The 20677-nt window shown below is 38.6% G+C and overlaps 1 protein-coding gene across 2 annotated transcripts in view; it reads right to left on the bottom strand.

Moving 5' to 3' along the window:
* LOC149246980 (arginine-specific demethylase JMJ20-like) overlaps positions 1–20677 on the bottom strand; it is a 259009-nt gene that overhangs the window by 107971 nt on the left and 130361 nt on the right. For both annotated transcript variants that reach the window (XM_089458090.1, XM_089458089.1), the window contains exons 3-4: positions 9142–9307; positions 194–311 (exon numbers count right to left, since the gene is read on the bottom strand). In XM_089458090.1, the coding sequence (XP_089314216.1) occupies positions 194–311; positions 9142–9307 (284 nt within the window). The remainder of the gene's footprint in view (positions 1–193; positions 312–9141; positions 9308–20677) is intronic.

The following is a 20677-nucleotide window of genomic DNA, read 5'->3' on the forward strand; positions in this document are numbered from 1 at the left end:
TAGGCCTGCTAGCAAAACTAAATCTTGCTTCTCAAACGTGGCATCCAAATGTGGTTCACTTCTTCATTGGATTAAAATGGAATTTTAAAAACAAAGAGGAAAAACTGCAAGAATTATTATACACCTGCTTATGTTCTTTCGCTATTACCACTGAAGTATACAGAGACCTTGTTTTGCGATCTTCAAGAAGTACCTGTCATACAAAAGATGTGACTGGGAGGGTGAAAGAAAATGCCAGACTTTTTTGCCACAAACATTTGCAGACCAGCTATATGACCTAAAGACATCTGCATGTAATGGAGTCCAAGTACCTGAGAAGAAGCCACACAATTACATGAATCAAAATCTACTATAATAACAATTGTCTTATCATAGCAGCTGATAAACCTTCACAAAAAATTGAATATTTTAATCTGTGACACAATACCAAATATGGTCTCCGAAAAGTCATCTAGATCACTAAAACATAAAGCATGTCTTACAGAATTATTTTTCATGAATAAAATGGCACAATCAACTAGCACAAGGGAGATGAGAATTACAGTTAGTCTCAGTGGTTAGACCTGTCCTTTCATCACCTAGTTCACCCACATACCAATCCCTTCAGATGGCTAGAGCAATGCTATGTACAAAGTTTAGACAACAGAAGAATATATAGGAATGTGACTTAATTCCTGTTCATGTCAGAGAAAAAAAAATCAAACTTTAATAGTAGAGAGTTGCATCCAATTGAAAAGCTGTTTACGCCTGATGTAATCTTGGAGGAAAACTACGGGAAGAAGGAATAACTGAGTTTATGTTCTGCACAGTTTTGATAATTATGAAGTGAGAATTTTCTCCTGTAGCACTGATTTGCATAAAGTTGGAAGAAACTGCATGTGCCATGAGATGGATAATGAATGATGGGGAAGTTGGAGGTGGTTTCAATATTGCTAGTAATAATTCAAGAGAAAGATTGCTAAGATCCTACTATTAAGCATTCAGACAAAGGATAGAAACAATCTAGGCCTACATTATCATTTTCAAAACAAGCAGATATTCCAATATGTAAAGGCATGTAAAAGAATACAAAAGCGTTAGCATTCATGGTCACGTCAGATGTCACATCAGATGAGACAAGAACAGATGAAATATTGGAGAATCTATGGATGAAACCCTACGCTGTGAGGATGGATATTGATGAGGAACTGATTGATCATCTGGATGATCACTATGAAGGCACTATACTATCTTTGTGTATTCAGGTCCTACAGTTCAAAATGTCAAAGATGCTAGGGCTACAAGGGGTTGAAACTTTTGATCCAAACCAAACTTTAGGTCTGGGGACATATGTGGGTAGACTTGCCACATAAATGTCATCATGTGTCCTGTCAAAGGTGATAATACTGGAAGTATGAGACTTGGATCCCTTGTCAAAGGATCTACTACTATGGATAAAAGTGTGTGTGTCTATGCAGTCTCAAGTGATGGCAGATATATTCCTTGTCAAATACCAACTACTTTGACTAATGGAGAGGTTCAAGTTTGTTTGTACCAAAAAATTGAAGTCACATTCATATCATCTCATGGTGAGATACATGGTTGTCTATCTCAGAAAAATCTGGGCACACAAGGTCTGGTGCAAGACCTCGTAAATAAAGGTTTTTGTTTGGAGGTAGGGAAGGCTGCATAGGGATTGAACTTTATTGGTAGGGGTTAAGATCTAGAGACCTTGTGCAGAGAATGGAGAGTTCAATTGAAGCATAAGCAAGCCTGGAAAGTGCTGAAGCCGAGGGTTTCGAAGATAAGGATGGTGCTGCGGGAATATCCAAGAGTCAGATGTGTTGAAGTGTTCCTGAAAGGATTTAATCAATAAATTCCACATATGCCAGATCTTGAAGGTTTCTTTGAATGGGTCGATTCATAAAGTTGGTCTCCTTTCCTAGACTATGGTCCTACTTTCTATTTCTTCACTAGAGGTTGGCTACGATCATATTTCATTTTGATATAGATGCTCTGAAGATTTTAGGTGGCCACTAGTTTTGGGGCTCAGCATTTTTATCCTTGAAGGCATGGTTTACATGTTTTGATCCTAGATTGAAGGTAGACAAAAAAATTCTGGTTTGGGTTAAATTACCTGGTTTCCCATAGAATTGTGAACTGACAAGAACTTGAAGGAGATAGGCAATAGCAAGAGCAAAAATTTGGACATCGACCTATCCTTTAAATCCAATGTATGTTGGACTATGGCTCGTATACTAGTCAAAGTGGATATAAGTAAAGGTCTTGCTAATAGTATGGGCCTTGTAGTTGGTAGTTTTGTGACTTCTTAAACATTGGACCATATAAATGTGTTTTAGGTGTGCATGTTGTCATGTTGTTAAAATTGGCAACTAGGGCCTGATTCCACCTTAAGACACCTGCCTAGGTCGGCCTCAGCTAAATGTAGGTTCAAGAAGCCCAATGGATGTGTCTCTTCACCCACAACAAAGTGTATAAATAGAAGAGACCTCACACCTCATTTGGACATCCATCACTCACACATTCTTCTCTCTTTCTTCATCAGATTGGTTCATACAGCTTGGGCAGCTTCTCTCTCACACACACACATGCAGCTAGGAGGACAAAATTTCTGGGCTAAATCACAGAACCGAAATTGCAAAATTTCAAACAGTTTGACCAGCGTTGACCGAGGTTGTTTTGACCAGTTTTGACTGCGGTTTTGAGGGCAGAATTTCGATTTCCTTAGGCCGCATTGACTGGCACAGAAATCGAAGTTTTCTGGGCAGTTTGACCTGTGTTGACTGCAGGCCTGTTTGACCGCAAGTTGACCGAGTTTGACCAGAGTTTTTGTGACTGTTTTGGGTTGACTTTGACCATTGCTGGAGGTCGAGTTTCACTGCCTTTTACCGAGCTTCAAAGGAGCTATTTGACCGTTGTTTTGATCAGTGATGACTTTCTGGTTAGGGCTGAAGTTTGACTGCAGTTGACTGCAAAATTTGACAAGGCTGATTTGACTTTGTATTGGGCTAATCAATTTGACTTTTGTACTCTCTCTCTCCTAAACGATTGAATAATAATAAGAAGATTTGATCAGATGGTTTTCCCCACATTGGGGTTTTTCCCTGGCATCTTCCAAATCCGGTGTTCTCTTGTCTTCTGCAATTTTGTTTTATGTTCTATCTGCATTCACTGTCAATGTAATTAATGGTTAATGTGATTGCTACTGGAAATAATTGGAAATTGTTATTGGCTTGCCAAAGGAGCATTGAAGTAAATTGTGCTAAGCATAGAACATACCACTGTTATCTAAAATTAACATGGTATCAAGGCTTATGCAAAGACAAATCCCAAGCAAGAGTGAGAAAAGCAATCACTAAGGAAAGTTGTTGGACAAGAATTTTGAGCTAGCTTCAATGACAACTAGATCATACTTCAAATCCGAGGACAAGCTCAAGGACAAATTTGACTATCATGCATGGAAGATGTCTTTGGATTTGACTTTGGAAAAGAATGATGCTATGGACTATGTAAAAGGAAGAGCGGTGGAACGTCCTTCAAATGCATCCGCTATTGCAAAAACAAAGTATAATAAAGGTGAGGTCAAAGCTAAGAAAATTATTGTAGATTCAATTCACAAGCCTTTGGTAGCCTATATTTCTGATTTGGAAACATCTAAGGAGATGTATGACAAGCTAGTTGGGATGTTGTTACGAATACAAATTACCTAAAATAAAATCAATATAAATAATGTAAATAATAAATAATCAAATATTGATTATGTTAAATAGTCATTAAGTTAACTGAAAAGGCATGTCTAAAAGACATGTGTAATCATGAAAGGACACCTGCCTAGGTACATAAGCAAGGCCTCATTGTAACATTCGATCACCACTTATATATATATTATGACAAAATACCTTCTGTGTATTTTTATGTTTAAAGCCAACAATCTATAAGTTTTGTTGCTCTAGTGGTATCAAAGCCATGCCAAACAATATAACCATGCGAGTCTTTGAATGTTGTTCGCTGCACAATATGCCATTACGTTTACGTCCTGAATTCATTGAGCAGTTTAGTAAAATTCAAGAAAAACTTCAACAATGGGAAAATCATATGCAAAAGTTAAAGCATGTCTAAAGGAAATCGATAAGGAAGATGATTGCGACAGTGAAGAAACGAAACAAGGTGAAGCAGGGGAAGAAGATTGTGATCAGAATGATGATAATGAAAATGAAGATGTAATAGATAATGATGAATATAAAAGTGATATCAATCAAGATGATAATTCCGATGAAGCTGATATAGATCAAGATGATTATAATGTTGAAAATCCAGATGAAGTTGATCTTGATGTGGATGAGAATGATATAGATCAAGATGATGATCCAGATGAAGATGATGTAGATGAGAACTATCTTGAAAAACGAGAAGATGAACAATATCATAACTATGAGCAAAATGCAAAGAAGACATTGATGATGACAAAGAGGAATATTGGGAAAATCATAGAGCTCGCAATGACTATAATTGTTGATTTGTGCCAAGGTTAGTTCAAGTCAACATTGGTGTGCCCAATATGTAATAAAATCTCTGTGACATTTGATCCCTTTAGGTACTTATCCTTGCCATTGTCGTCAACCATGACTCATACAATGATAGTAACAATATTTAGTACGAATGGTATCAGTACCCTTCTTCCCCCTTGTTCTTCCTCTCAGGAAACGTAGCAGCATAGTGTTCCATCTTCTGACATGCCCAACATTTGACTTTGGACATATCCGTATCTTTCTTCTTCTTCTTCTCCATCCCGTCACCCCATCTGATGAGGCCCCTTTCTTGGCCTTCCCTTCGTTCTTCCCCTTAGCTATCAAGGCTACATCCTCCTCATCTGCTATCTTCACCCCACCATTGCCAGTCTTCCATATCTCATGCTGCACACAATCATCCCAAAATCTGTCCCAATTGGGAAGATCACCCTAGAGGTAACAGCCTCTCCAAAGACCTCCCAAGATTTAGGAAGTCCTACTATAGCTATCCTGACTAACTCTGTGGGTGCAACTGCCTCACCAATAGCAGTCAAATCATCACGTACCTGTTTGACCCTGCCAAGATAATGAACTACACTTTCAACCTTTGTCATCTTGATGTTCTTCAATTGTTCTTTGAGTACCATCTTCCTGCTCTCATTGGTACTCTGATAGAGAGTGGTTAGAGTTGTCCACATCTGATATGCATATGTGTTTCCTCTCACCTGAATAACCACATGATCCTTCAAACTGTCCATCAAAATCATTTTTGCCTTTAAATTTTTTTTTGTGAATTCAGCGAGTTCATTTGCAGCAGTTGGAGGTACAGCCACTTGCCGCACTATTTCCCAAACTACTGCCTCCTCAAACACTGTATGAATTTTGTCCTTCCAAACGGCATAGTTGGATATCCCATCCAGTCTGTCCTCTATCCTTAAGAACATGGCCATGACTATTGTCCAAAATTTAAAAAACTAAGAAAATGGAGAAACGAACTTTCCAGCACACCTTGTTGTCCCAAAAATTCAGTCTATGTGAAATTTCACCTTGTTGTCCCAAAATATCAGTTTGTTGCTGTCCCAAACTACTGTTTGTTGTTCAAACTGCAATTTTCAGCCTGTATCTCTGATACCATGTTGAAATTTGATGACTAAAATGTTTCCTGCAATCCCAACCCGGTTTAATTTCACCTTATCACTCTCATTCAGTTAAATGCCCTTTCCCATAAACATACATTCAAGATATAGAATTCTGGAAATGAAATTTTCAGATTAAAACACATGGGACTGTCAACGCATGCTGAAAATAAATATGGACATAAGCAAACCAGCAACACACATAAAAATTCACACAGATTTTTTGTCAACTTAGACCTAGGTAAAACCCCTTCAATTTTCTCCGAGGAAAACCTGTTAGAGAGCTCTTCAAATTTATTTATCTTTCAAGTTCAAGAAAATACAGTTGCGGACAAAACAAAACAGCAAAATACAACTTATCTCTTTAGTCCAAAACTCCTTAAAACCTTGCTCACTTTGCCTTGATTTCCATGCCCACATGAAGCTGAAAATATCTATTGTACGGATATGGACTGTACTGTATGGATTTTTGTACACACTATACAGATTTTTCAAAAAACTTCTCTCGAACAGTGTGCAACTCACAACATTAGATATTGTTCGTACTGTACCTTTTGTTGTCTTCTATGCCTTGATTTCCATGCCCAACTTTTCCCAGAAATCACTCCTTCAGCTTGCTACAACAAATTTCTCCTTCAGATCTTTTCTCCAGCTCTCAGCCTTCTTTCTCCAATCTACTCATGAAGAATGAATGCAGTCTCTCTTTTCTTTTCCCCCTTTTGTTTCCCTAAGTGACTTTTGGGAAACCCTAAGATCTAATGGCTCAGCTTCATTTAGATCAAGGGATGAGAATAAATGTGCATTTAATTCTCACTTTCTATTTTTTAACTCACCCATTAAATAAAGTACCCACATTGTACTTTATGTCTAAAGTCACTTTATAATTTAACATTGACTTTACCACTTATAAAGCCATTTTCACTTTATAAAGTCACACTTAGGAAAAGATTTCTTTTCCCTAGGCAGAAACTAACCCATGGGAAACCACTTGTCCAAGGTACATTATAAATCAACATCAAATAGATCAAATATCTGTTTTACATTAACTTTGAGCATCCACGAATATTCTTACAATAATATGAGAGAGGACATGAGGATCTTCAAGATAAGGGACACCACCCAAAATACAACAAAAAATAAATTAGAATATATGAAAATAAAAACATAAATGATTGAAATTATTTAATCTTACACATGGTAATATAACATAATAATTAATAAATCATAAATCATGATTCACAAATCATCTATAGACTATCACCATTGCACTTCTCATTATATTTTGAAAATTGTAAAATTAGAAGATATAGATCTAAGTCTTAAGATAAGTTGATAACTAATACAACTTTACAACATAAATCATGTGAAAAAAAAAATACAATTATACTAATTTTTAGCCTTTTCGTATATACTAAAACATTGTCATATTTGAAAACAAATGGAAACATTTCTTACTATATATATATATATGGAGTTTAAATGGTCCTTAAAATATGAATATTTCATTTCAAAAAGATTAAGATGACAGATATAAATATATGATAAACATTTAAGGAAATAATGTCACCATTCAGATTCACTAATATGTGATTTAAAGAACAACGCTACAATATAACAATATCCCCATCAAATCTCACTACTTTGAACACACTTATGAAATATTAATGTAATATGCTACACTCCCCCAAAATATATCCAACAACAATAGCTATGGTGTTGATCCGTGTTACCCACCAATGCTACAAAATCTAGCAGTTCCAATGGAACAACCCACTGGGTGAGGGACCAAATCATATGGCAGCAATGAGGGAGGGTTGCCACTGTCAGCTCAGTGGCCTTCCCTCCTACTGTTTAGGGGGATTTCAACCACAAGAGATGCTTCTCTCTGCCACCTACAAGATGTTCCAATACTATGGCTCAAGGTGACTTATTTCAGAGATCTAAGGATAGATAGAGAGTGTGGCAGGGCCAAAGATAACCAAGGTATTCAAAACTATGGTTCAAACTATCTAAGTTTAGACGAATAAGTTAGGGTTTGGATGATGTTCAATATTAGGGCATGCAATGGCATATGTGTAGGGACTGTTGTTAAGATTCAACCAGATGAACAAATTTCTTGTAAAATTCTATCAAATTAAATGCAATTGCGTACCTGATTCTCCCATCTGGTGTCGGTCCACGTTGCTCCAAGTTTTTTGGTTACGTTACCAAACCAACCGATTCCTCCCTGCCTATCTGGGATCAACCTCTGCAGTTCCCAGATCCAGAGGACTTCGAAATGGAAATCCGCCCCCGTCCCCAAAACTCCAAAAACAGCGCAAAATCTCCCAATTTTCAGTTCAAAATCGAGCCCTAGCTCATCCCTCAAACAAATTCATTTTCTATCACGATTCTCTGTATTTCCTCCTCCCTGCACTATATTCCAAAGGTGAAGGCAATCCTCTGTTCCCAAAAACTGACTTTTCCCCCCTTTTCATGCTCCCCCTTTCGTCTTTGTATATCATTCCTTGGCGGTCACCGCTCCCTACCAGCGAACCCATCGTTCCTTACATGGTGACACCTTCCCTCCTTTGTAACGTGTGGCTCTATTCGTCCAAAGCTACAGGGATATTGACATGTGTATTAGGTTTACCTTTAGGATTTTTATTAGTTTTATATAAATGCCCTTAGTTTATAATATGTATTTTATTTTGATTTAATTTCACATTTTGATAATTTATTAGTATAATTTATTAATATTCTGGGATATATAAATATATAACCATATTTATAATTAACTTAAATTTTACATTTATTTATTTATAACCATATTTACTCTATACTTTTAAATTTATATCATTGAAATTATTTAAGGTATTTTCTCCTTAATTATGACGCATTAAGCAATATGTTTGGTGATGGGTGAGGGTGCAACTTCTATCTGAAGCAGTGTCATGATATTCAACATTTATAGTTAATTTAGAATATATATACTAGTGCAGTACATGCAATACATGCATATGTAGCTATCATATGCATGCATTGTATGCATGCTAATATTCTTGTGCTCTCTATATTAAAGATGGGTCATTACAATATAGCAGCCTTAGAAAAGCCCTACAAGTGACGTTCAACAAGGAATAACGGTTTCCAATAGAGACTAGGGCAAACCAGGTTTACGGCTGTTAGATGTATGTAAACGGCAATAAATTGACATGAACTCAGCCCTACTACGGTATGCAAGGCAATCATAATGCTTGATTTTGCTTTTAGAGGGTTTATATAGATTAATCTACAAATTAGAGCCACTCCCATGCAATAGAAAAATATTTTATACATAAATCTGCACTAAGAACCCTAGCGGCTGCCACAGCTGTCTAGAAGAAAGGAATTCATTTCCTCCCTCTTCTCACAAACAACTCCCTTATATAAAACATAGAAAAAAGAGCATGTACATAATCATCATTTTTGAACCACAGCCAAAATTAGGGAAAACAATGTAAATACTTTGAAAATACCTTTTGGGCCCATATATACAAAGCGATAATCTGAGCACGACACATCACATTCACAATCTTCATCAACACCTTGAATGCCATGGATGCGGTAAGAATCAAGGTATAAGTTGAGCCAATCATCTAAGAAAAATGTTGGAGTAGTGTAAGCATTGTAATCAGGATATTCCTGAGCCAACAAAATAAAACATAGAGTTAGAAATGGCATATATATTGAAATTTGCATGGAACCAAAGCCTTATTTTTAAGGCAGAGCAATGATAAAGTGTGATGCAGGTCTAAGCAATTATTACTAGTTAGGCTAAAAACCACAAAACAGCAACACAAAATATGGTAAAACAACTAACATGTTAACCATTTTCATCTACATTAGGCCTATTTTGCTGATTTTGCGGGATAATCCCATCTATTGTAAACGCTAAACATAACAGCAGAAGGGTGCCTTCACTTGAAGATGATCTAGCTGTCCTATCTTCATGATTATCAACTCTAATTTCAACATACATGAAGATTCCACATGGTGTTTTATTTTCTCTTTTCAGGGGATAAGCATATAAAGTTATTCAAATTTTATACCAAATTTATCAGAAAGAGGGGGGCATTTATTGTAGCAATATTGTGGGTGTATCTTCATCTAAATTCAGAATAAGAAGGGCACCTTCTTTAAGAGTTATTTGGGCTCTAAGTCAGATTTTAGACAAAGATATGGTTAGTTCCAGATGGGCATGACTAAGGTGCTCCAGCTAAGGATATAAAGGGCTTACCTTCATGCCAAATCAGCCCCAAATGGAAGCACTATTTTCCAAGGAGTTCGGTTATAAAAGGAAGGAAAATGAAAGGAGCTGGATTCATTTGGTTGTGTTTAGGTCATCTTTCTCTCACTTTCTCACCTTCTACTCAATCTCATTTCCATTCTTCCTTTCAGATCAGATTTCTTAGAGTGACATTCAAGCTGTTGCATCGGTTTAATGATTAATCCATAGGACATCGCTATCGCAGTTTCAAACTATTGGAATTGTGAAGTGTTTCAAGATAGGGAACATTGAGTGTGACTCTATAATATCCTCATGCTCTTTTGATTAAGTGTGGTTTCAGAGCATATGTAATTCAGAAATTTGTACCATCAACTCAGATTGATGAAGATCAAACCATCCCTTTTCATTACCCAGTTCCATTGTTTTGAGAATTCTTTCCTTACTTTGCTCTCATTTGCTTAAAAAATCTGACCTAAAACTCTAAATCAGTGAGATTCAGATCTATGCCTTGCTGATTTTCTTCTCCTTCACTCCAGAGTCCATGCCCATCTGGCCATCGCACCAATCTGACAAAAATCAACCTAAATTCAAGTAATTCTTCCCCAGTATGTTTTATCTGTAGCTAGAAAACATTTGTTTCACGTCTGCCAATGCCAGTCACGGATTTGAACTTAAGATTGCAGGTCACATGCATTTAGCATGCATATTTAAGTTTTTGTTACAGTTTAGAGCAGTGTTGCACGAAGCGCCCCCCCCCCCCCCGGATCGAAGCTCCGAAGCGCGCCCCGTACGGAAGCGCCTAGGAAGCGCCGTACGAAGCGCGCTTCGGAATTATGGAAGCGGCGCTTCGGCAATTTAAAACGCTTCCTGGAATTTCCGAAGCGCCGGCCGGAAGCGCCGCTTCCATGGCTCCGAAGCGCGCTTCGTACGGCGCTTCGGGCCGCCGAAGCGCGGCGATTCGGAGCAGGAAGCGTGCGCTTCACGCACGCTTCCGTACGCTTCGGCCAAAGGGGGCACCGCAAGGGAAAAAAGACGCATTTTTTTTAATTTTTTTTTTAAGTTATGTTAACTCAACATTAAGGGGGTGGGTTAGGGTGAGGTTAGAGTGAGGTTAAGGTGAGGAATGAAAAGAATAAAGCCCCCATTCATTCCTCATTTTCTCACTTTGAGTTTATGAGAGTTGGAGAAGAGAAGAGAGGAGTGCTTGGAGGAGTGAAGAAGGAGGAGCTAGGAGAAGGAGGAGGAGCTTGGAGCAAGAGCTTGGAGGACTTCGTCTACAAGAGCTAAAGAGGTAAGTTAAAACCCCAAACTCCCTTGTTTTTTGACAATTTTTTTGTATTTTTCTCCTCCCTCTCCTACTCTTTCCCATTGTTTCTACTTGCTCCTTTATTTACAGGTTGCCGTTGTCCACCACCTATATCCATATTCCAAGATGGTGTTCTTTTGGCTTCTATGTATCATTCCACTCTTGGTTTTAATGATGGCAAAGGTGAGGAATAGAAGGGAAGAAACAGAAGAGGACATTGGTGATGGTCCTAATAGGAGTGACCCAATGTATGATGAGGAGGAAGGGTTTGAAGAGGAAGGGGATGAACTTGAAGGGGACACTGAAACACAAGATGGGAAAGCTACATCAACACCCTTGTGGAACTATGTGACCAAACTTGATGGGGGAAAGGGTGGTGGATCTTACAAATTGGTGTGCCCTCATGGTTGTCATGGAGGAAAACCATATTGTGGTTCATATACCCGTCTGAGGAGGCACCTTTGTGGGGTGCTGGACAATGATGAAAAAAAGGGTTTTGTGGGGGTACAAATTTGCCCAAACATTTCAACTGAGAAAGAAGAAAATACATCCAAATAGAGATGGCTGCACAACAAAAAAACAAGAAACAAAAAACTCATTCTGAATCAAGTGCAACCTCTAAATTTGGTAGTTGCTCATCTCCTCATGGTACTTCTGCAAGCTCTGGAGGTAGAAGAACAATAGGGGATTTCCTTAATGTTGCTGGGAGGGATGATGTGGATGGAAAGATAGTCCGTTTTCTTTGTGCTTGCGGTGTACCATTCAATGTGCTTCGCTCTCCCTATTGGCATGAAATGGTAAAGGCCATCAATGAAGCCCCAAAAGGATACAAGGCCCCCAACTATGAGAAAGCTAGAACAGTGTTATTAGAAAGAGAAAAAGCTAAGGTTCAAAGAGCTTTGACACATTTTACAAATGAGTGGGTAGATTCTGGGGTATCCATTGTATCAGATGGGTGGACAAATATTAGAAACCAACATTTGATAAATGTTCTTGGTGTTTCTTCTAGTGGTGCAGTATTTATTGCATGTCATGACTCCTCCTCCATCACTGCATCTGCACAAAACATTGCAGATCTCCTATTGAAATCAATCAAAGATGTTGGTCCGAATAATGTGGTTCAAGTGATCACAGATAATGCAGCGAATTGTAAGGCAGCAGGAAAAATTATTGAGCGTACTCATCCACACATCTTTTGGTCTGGGTGCCTGGTTCACACATTGAACCTTTTGATGCATGATATTGTGAAACACAAAGAATGTGGGTTGATTGCTGAGGTTTACAGGAGAGGGAAGCAGCTCATTAAATTCATCACAGGGCATACAAGGGTAAACTACTTCTATGGCACTTACTCCAAGTTGCAATTGCTTAAAATTGCAAAGACAAGATTTGCTAGTTATAACCTCACCTTTAGGCGGCTAGTGAAGGTGAGACAAGCTTTAACTAATCTGGTGTGTGCTGAAACATAGGATGAAATTAACACTGACATAGATGGTGCTAATGCAGTCAAGGACACTGTTCTTGACAGTTACTTTTGGGGACAGGTTAAATATGTTTTGCAATTCACCAAACCAATTTATTGCATGATCAAGTTTGCAGATTCAGATCGACCAGTAAATGGGGAGGTGTATGAGCAAATGGATAGCATGTTGGGGCAGATTAAAGACATTGTTGAGCCTAGAGATATCACCTTGTACAATTATATTCGTGTAGAGGTGGAAAACCGATGGGAAATGCTAAATGTTCCATTGCATGCATTAGCATATGTTTTGACACCTAAATACTATCATCCATCATGGCTTTCAACACCAGCACCTGGGGGGGGAAGTAGGAGAAAACCACACCAAGATCAAGAGGTTCACAAAAAATATATGGCTGCATTGAGTAAATTAATCCCTGATGAGGAGGAGGCTGCATTGGTACGGAGACAGGTGAGCAACTATACGCTCAACACTGGTCCATTTGGGAGCATGCATGCAATTAAAGATCGAGAGACTTTTTCTGCTCTTGAGTGGTGGAACATGCATGGAGGGGGTACTCCACTTCTACAGAGTTTGGCATTGCGGGTGCTATCACAGGTGGTAAACACTTCTTCTGCAGAGAGGTGTTGGAGCGCTTATTCTTTCATCCACAGTGTTAAAAGGAACAGGTTGAATTTAGACCGGGCAGAGAGCTTGGTTTATGTTCATTACAACTTGCGATTGTTGTCCCATTACTGTGAAGATGCAAAGTCTAATAAAGACTTGTTGATTTGGGACAAGAATCCAGAGGAGCCCAATTTGGAGGATGGAGTGTTGCGACTAGAGCAATTAGAGGATGCTCTTATCCAGGTATGTCCATTGTGGTATGAATTTTCCAATTTTCCCTTATAAAGCATTTCTCTAATTCATGATTTTAATTTTTTTGTTAACTAGTGTTTTTTTTTTTTGCATGAATTTTTTGAGCGATTCTAGGATGATGATGACCGTGTTGATATGCCACCACCCCCACCCCCATCTGGTTCCTAGGTTCCATGGTTCAACACCAACAGCAGGGGGTTCTTCTTCATCAGTTTCAGTGCCACGACTTCCACAGGCACCATCTTCTTCATTGCCACCGCGTGGAGGCCCGCCACCACGTTCTATTCGTGGTGGAAGGAGGAGAGATTAGTAGATATATTCACAATCTACTACTTTTTGTCATAGATTACTCATTAGACTTGTAGACTTGTGAATTTGAATTTTGAACCTTTTTGGCTTGGCGGTGACCAAGTGACATATTTTGTAAACATTATTATTTGAATTTTGGACATGACAAATGTTGACAGTTGCTCACTTGCTAGATAAATCATAATATGCTCTATGTTTTATGTTTTATAATATGCTTAAATGTTTTATGTTTTATAATATGCTTAAAAATTTGATGTATGTTTGTAATAGCTAGAATATAGATGATTGTTGTACATACTAGTAACTACAATGGAATCATGGATGCCATATCTATCTTGATTTATGCAAAAATATGCATGTTTTCATGTCTTCTACAATTAATTTGGTATTTGGGATGTTTGTTTTGAGTATAAATGCAAAAAAATATAAAAATATATATATATATAGCAGATGCTTCCGCGGACGCTTCGCTTCCTAGATTTTTGGAAAATGACGCTTCGGCGTCCCCGCTTCCAAAAAACGCTTCCGCTTCGCTCCCGCTTCGTGCAACATTGGTTTAGAGAGTATTAGTTACAGATCTGAGGTGGTTTATTGCTGATTTATAAGAAATTATAATCAGATCTGCAATTTATTCCATTGATTCAGAAGGTTTTATTGAAAATTTTGAAGGTTGAATCAACTGATGACCTCAAGGCTATGTTGCAGGAAACTTGCTCCCCATCCCTCCCTGGCATATCAGCTGCATTTCCATATCGAAACTTAGAAAACTAAAAAGTGTTTCATTGTTGGTACAATGTGTTTCCAAATCAAATTTGTCTGATTTTGCCTTGATTTAGTTGTTGGGGACCACATTTTTGGTTTTAATGCCTATTCAGAGGTTAATTATGAACTACTGAGATTTCTAGAAACTCTAAGACTGGAATTTTTTTCTTTAAAGAGGGTTTCACTCTCAGTTTGCACCAAAATGTTGTTAATTAATGTCACTTTTACTTAAATTTTTAACATTACTATTAATTGTTTCAGAATGTTTGAGAGTGCTTCCAACCTCATCAGTCTTCAGATGGAAAAAGTAGAATTTTATATCCTATTCAAAATTCAGAATTTCAGGATTATTTTCATTAGATTTTGTCATGTTTGAGGGTATAGAATTGGTAGTTAATCAAGAGCACCAAGCCCTTGATAATAAAAAAATGTAATGGCCTTAGCCAAAATGTCCCCTTCACTCAAGCCTAAATTATTCATTTGGCATGCTAGGCTTTCCGTAGCGTATTTTAAAGCCTGGATTATGGATTTTCATCAAAATTGGGTGGTGTTCACTAATGTCCCTAGAACATTGAGGTAGAGGCAAAGGGTGATACTAATGATGAGGATCCCAATATAAGTGATGGTGGAAGTTGGAACATTGCTTGCCATTTAAATGTTCTTGCTCATTTCAATATAATGTGCTAGATATAACTTCTTTCCAAGTTTCAATATAATGTGCTAGATATACATCACATTTCCACATTTCCAAATTTTCACGGGGTCACATTTCTAGTGCATTCTGTTTCAAAAACACATACCTATTTCCCTGTATCATGCAACTTAGCCTCAGGGGCACTCCCTTGGAACGAGCATGCACTAGTTCCAAAGCAAAATACTTCTTGTTGGTGAGAGGGATAGCAAGTCTAAATTGTCCACTCAGACTCCTTGGGATCAATTGCCAAGGGAAGAATCTGATTGATAACAAATAGCCTAGTGAGAAAGACATTCTTATGGTGTTCCAGTGCTTACTGATATATAGGGGTATGTATTTAGTATATGCTTATAAATAGGTAAGCCAATCCCACTCAATGAAACAGCAATATGAACAACCCTCATCAAAATGTTACGCATACTCTCGATTACTAGAAACAAAGAGGGTTATGCATATCATGTTGATGCAATTACTGAATTATTTGCAAACAAATATGTAAGTGTGTCTATAGAAGGGGAAACATTAATTATGGCAATAGTTTGACCTCTACCCCCATTATTTGAACTTCACAAGACAAATAAGTTATGCCAAACTCTAGGAATTATTCTATCATTCGGTTCTTATAGTTTCAGCCTGAACTATGATAATCTACTGGTTATACTATCTATGTTTGATGTGTGTATGTATGTTCTAACAAATGTCTCTCATAGTTAGAAGACTCACCGACAATTGCCATAACCCAGCTTAACCTAGTGCTGGTTGAGTCGACCATCCTCACCAAGACTCATTAATTGTGTAGAACTCACTAAGTACGGGAAAACTCAATTAGTTATTATCAAGCAATCAAGCTAATGTGGAATTATTGCCTAGTTATAAGTAATTGCTTAGGTTTGCTGAGTTTTCTTGAGGTCCCAAAGTTCTGTTGAGTTTTTGCAAAGTTGAATTAGCAGTTATTATATTTTTTATATGCCAAGCTACTGCAGGACTATTGCTGAGATTTTTTTGAGGTGTTTCCAATTTAACTCTACAGTTTTTGTCTCGAAGATCAAATGTTCCCGTTGTGATGAATTTGGTCACTACGCTACATAGTGTCCTCTCAAGAAGAAGGACAAAGACAAGAAGCATGATCTGAAGGCTGCAACCACAAAGATCGAGGAGGGGTTTGCCATGATTGCCCAGATACCTCCAGGAGAGAAGTGGGGTGATCTAGTATTGTATTTCGAAAGAACTGCAAATGTGGGGATCCTTGAGGAGTCCACCTCTTGGATCAATACCTTGCTATGGGAGCCCACATCAGAAGTAGTAGGATGCACCAGTGTCAGTTGATGCAGAGGAGTGTCGGAGTGACAATTGCAGTGGTTAGGAGCGTCAAAAACTGAGCAGCGCAAAGCAGAGTTGGCAGCAGTGCAATTGGCACAGTGCAGAGTCAATAGCAACGCAGAGGCTTCAGAGGGTCAACACAGAGACTAGTAGCAGTCAAAACTCCAGCAACAGATCCATCATGCTCAACACTTGTTCAGTAATGTTTTATGATTTTTCATTGTTGTTGCAGCATCAGCAGCAATTGGAGAAGGTTGCAGTGCACATGTAGTCTTGGCAGTGGCAGGGACAACAACAGCATAGATGCAAAATTTGCGAGAGTTGCAGTGCAGATGAAAGGTCGGCAGTGGCAGGGCCATCAGCAACACAGATGCAACATTTGCGCAGTAGTTTGTGGCCAGTGATGTCAGACATCAGCAGTGAAAAGGAAGATGTTACAGAGTCAAGGTGATGTTTCAACAGGTTGCATTACTAGAGCACATTCCTCGCTAAGAGGGAGTGTTGATTTCTAATAGCATCGGATGTGCTCTAAGCCTCAAAATTTACAGGGAGGCTAGGACACATGTAATCCAGAATACCCAAAAATTGTTTTGGGAAATTCCACACAGAGACAGTTTTATTAAAATAATTAATTAGTTTTAATGGGTGCCTAAGTCAAAACTTAGGAAATTAAAATAATTATAGGGTATTAATTAAACTAGGGGTGAAACTTCTAGAAGATGAGGATCAAGTCGAAATGATCTAACCCATTGATTAGTCAACGTGAGGATTATAAGAAGAGGCTTGATGGGCATTTGGAAGACACATCGAGTGAGAGATCAGAGATCGATTTTCTCAAGAGAGCAGCACAGTAGTTGCCGGAGAAGTGATCGAGGTGCTTTCTTGCAGTGAGGAGCAAGGGTAGTTTTCCAGTTGGAGTTTCCTGATCCAGGGATACATCGCAAAAAAGGCAGAGAGAGATCCAAAAGACGCAATGCAGAGCCATGTTGGGCAACGTAGGGCCACAGTGAGGCAGCGCAGAGCTTGAGAGGAGTTCTGAAACTTGCTGGAGAATCGACTTCCAAAGCCAGAAGCTGGGGTGTGAGACCGGAAGGGCAGAAGTTGAAGTTCCAGAGGCAAATCGATCAGCCAGAAGGAGTGACCCAGTCTCTACCAGCTATGATGCAGAGCAGCGCGGTGATTGCGCAAAAACTTCACTGAGGCAGCTAGGGGCTAGCCATTCAGTGGTTGGATCAAAACTCACTCATCTCTCTGTCAGTCAAATTCTCTACATTGGATAGCTAGTAAGGCATCCAAAGATTGTATTCTAAAACTACTTCATAATAATTCAAACCCTCAGTTGTTGCACCGGTTTTCCTGCATTGGGTTTTTCCGGGGAGTCCAAAAACAACGGTGTCACTTGTGTGTGTCATTTCTTCTTGCTTAGTTCTTATTTCTGCATATTATTTAAATAGTGAAGGTTGCAGTGTATTGGTTTCAATGTTTACCATAGAACACAGTAAATAATTTGTTCATTTATCTAACAAATAGAAGAAACTTAATCATGTTGAAGAAAGTGTAATTAGGTTCGGTCTTCATAAATGTAATTTTAATATTCGTATTTATTCAAGAAAAGGAATATTATTTTTGTTATATTTATCAATGAGTTTCTTGCTCATTGAAATAGGTCTAGCACATGTCAAAGTGTTATAGGTAAGTCAAAGAGTCAAAAGAAAATGTTGAAGACCCTTAAGGGCATGTTACACCATGTATATTTATGTATTAGAGTCAAAGATATCCCTCCAAGCAAAGTCACAAGTCCTCTCCATGCAACGACATCACCAAAGAAGCAAAAATGAAGTGGAAAAGTCAAGTCGGCCTAAAGGAGGGACAGTCCTCTATATATAGAGGTTGTCCACTCCTCCAACGACAAGCAACAACTACCTCTGAAATCAACGAAGAAGATAGCCGAGAAAAGGGTGAGAGAAGTCGAGCATAAGGAGCCTCTAGTGCAACAAAGAAGAAGGAGACTAAACCGAAGTTTAGAGGGCTGATTTAAGGGTGAATTACAGTCACACGTGTGAGAAAAGGAGGGCAATCTACGGTCACTACAGCAGCAATATCACAGTCATATATTTCTCTTTGTTTGGGCTAGAAACTTAGGCCTATAAGGCCTCCTACTCAAGCGAAGAAGAGGCTCTCCCAAGCAAAGGTAAAAGGAGTCAAATACACAAGGAAACCTCCCACACGTGCGAGAAACTAGGTCTGTAGTGCTATCATATCAATTCTGCAAATACATATCAAGAAGGTGCTCGGTTGGTCAAGAGAAGGAAGACATCTCCATAAGTGAAGGACCTCACTAAGGATCAAAGATAAAGTATCTCTTCTAGAGCTCACATAACAAGGTCTATCACTAGTTGCCAGAAGAAGGAGGACGAAGTGCCGGGGAACGAAGTGTCAGAAGGAGGAGGACGAAGTGCCGAGAAACAAAGTGTCGAAAGAAGGAAGGACTTGACTTGTGCTTGGAGAATATTCTTGTCAAAGGTCTAGGCTTTGGCATTGATCAATAGAAGCTTCAATAAGAAAAGTTTACAAAAGGGTTTTCCTCTCTAAGAGAGAGAGGTTTTGCCCCAGCAGAGAGCCAATATCTTGCGTTCTTGTTTCTTGTGTTTTGATAGCAGTTTGATGAAGTAAACACACATACAATAATAATAAGAGAAGAAGATCAAGCTAACAAGTTAAATTGAACAAGTGTTTCACAAATTGCTATCAAGTCTAGAAGAATCCTACTATATCTAACTGCGCTAGATTCTTCAACATGGGATCAGAGCTAAGGTGACACATCAAGGAAAGGGCATCTCAAGAACACTCGTAAGGTGACTCATCAAGGAAGGACATCTCAAGAACAACTACAAGGTTGAAGCTGTTGATTTTTGATAGCATCAGATGTGCTCTAAGTCTCAAAATTTGCAGTGAGGCTTAGACACATGCATTCTCCAATACCAAGAAATCATTTTGGGAAATTCCACCCAGAGATAGTTTTATTAAAATAATTAATTATTTTTAATGGGACCCTAAGTCTAAACGTAGGAAATTAAAATAATTAATGGGTATTAATCTAAACTGTGGGTGTAACTTCTAGAAGAAGGTAGAGATCAAGTCAATATGATCCTAGCCATTGATAAGAATCTAATCTGGGTCATTGATTGATCGAGGATTATAAGAGGAAGCTTGGTGGGCACTTCGAAAACACACCGAGTGAGTTCAGAAGATCAAATTTCTGAAGCAAAGCAGTTGTCAGAGAGAGATTCGAAGTGAGCTTTTGCAGTGAAGGCAGTGAGTATCCGAAAGAAGGAAGTTTTCTTGGGCCAAAGAGTATGAGGCAGAGAGAGGGCATAACAAAGTCCAGAGAGAGGCGGACGTTGGCCCATGCAGAGTTGACGCAGTGGCAGCGCAGGCCTTAGAGGGAGATCTAATTCCTGTTGAGGAAATCAAGTTTCAGTAGCCAGGAGTCAGGGTGTGAGACCGGGAGGCAGAGATTCAGATTTTCCAGCCAGCAAAGGAGACCGAGAAGCAGAGATTCGGATTTTCCAACCTACAAAGGATCCAAGGAAGGAATATCGTGATACCCAACAGGGGTGATGCAGGAACTATGTGGGAGTGATGCAGTTCTACGCAGAGGCTCCAGTTCAACGTGATCAAACTCAGATTCTCCCAGTGACAGGGTGAGAACACTTCATCATTCGTTTTGTGTAGTTTCTCTCTATATCAGATTGCTAGTTGAGCATCCAAGAATTGTACTCAAATTTACTACTACATAATGATAAAACCCTCAGATCTACTACACCGGTTTTCCCACATTGGGTTTTTCCGAAGACATTTGTCCAAAAATAACGGTGTTACTGTGTTGTATTTTCTTTCTTGCTCAATCTCTTGTTTCCACATATAAATTAATTAAGTGAACGTAGTAGTGTATGTATTTCAATATTTGTCGTAGGAAACTGCAAATAACTTGTGCATGTAAATCTAACAAGTAGGAGAAATATCATCAATTGCTACAATAAGGATTCCAATT

This window comes from Pinus tabuliformis, chromosome 7, assembly GCF_031772625.1.
Source record: "Pinus tabuliformis cultivar Carrire ecotype Pingquan chromosome 7, CPIR1, whole genome shotgun sequence".
Taxonomy (NCBI): domain Eukaryota; kingdom Viridiplantae; phylum Streptophyta; class Pinopsida; order Pinales; family Pinaceae; genus Pinus; species Pinus tabuliformis.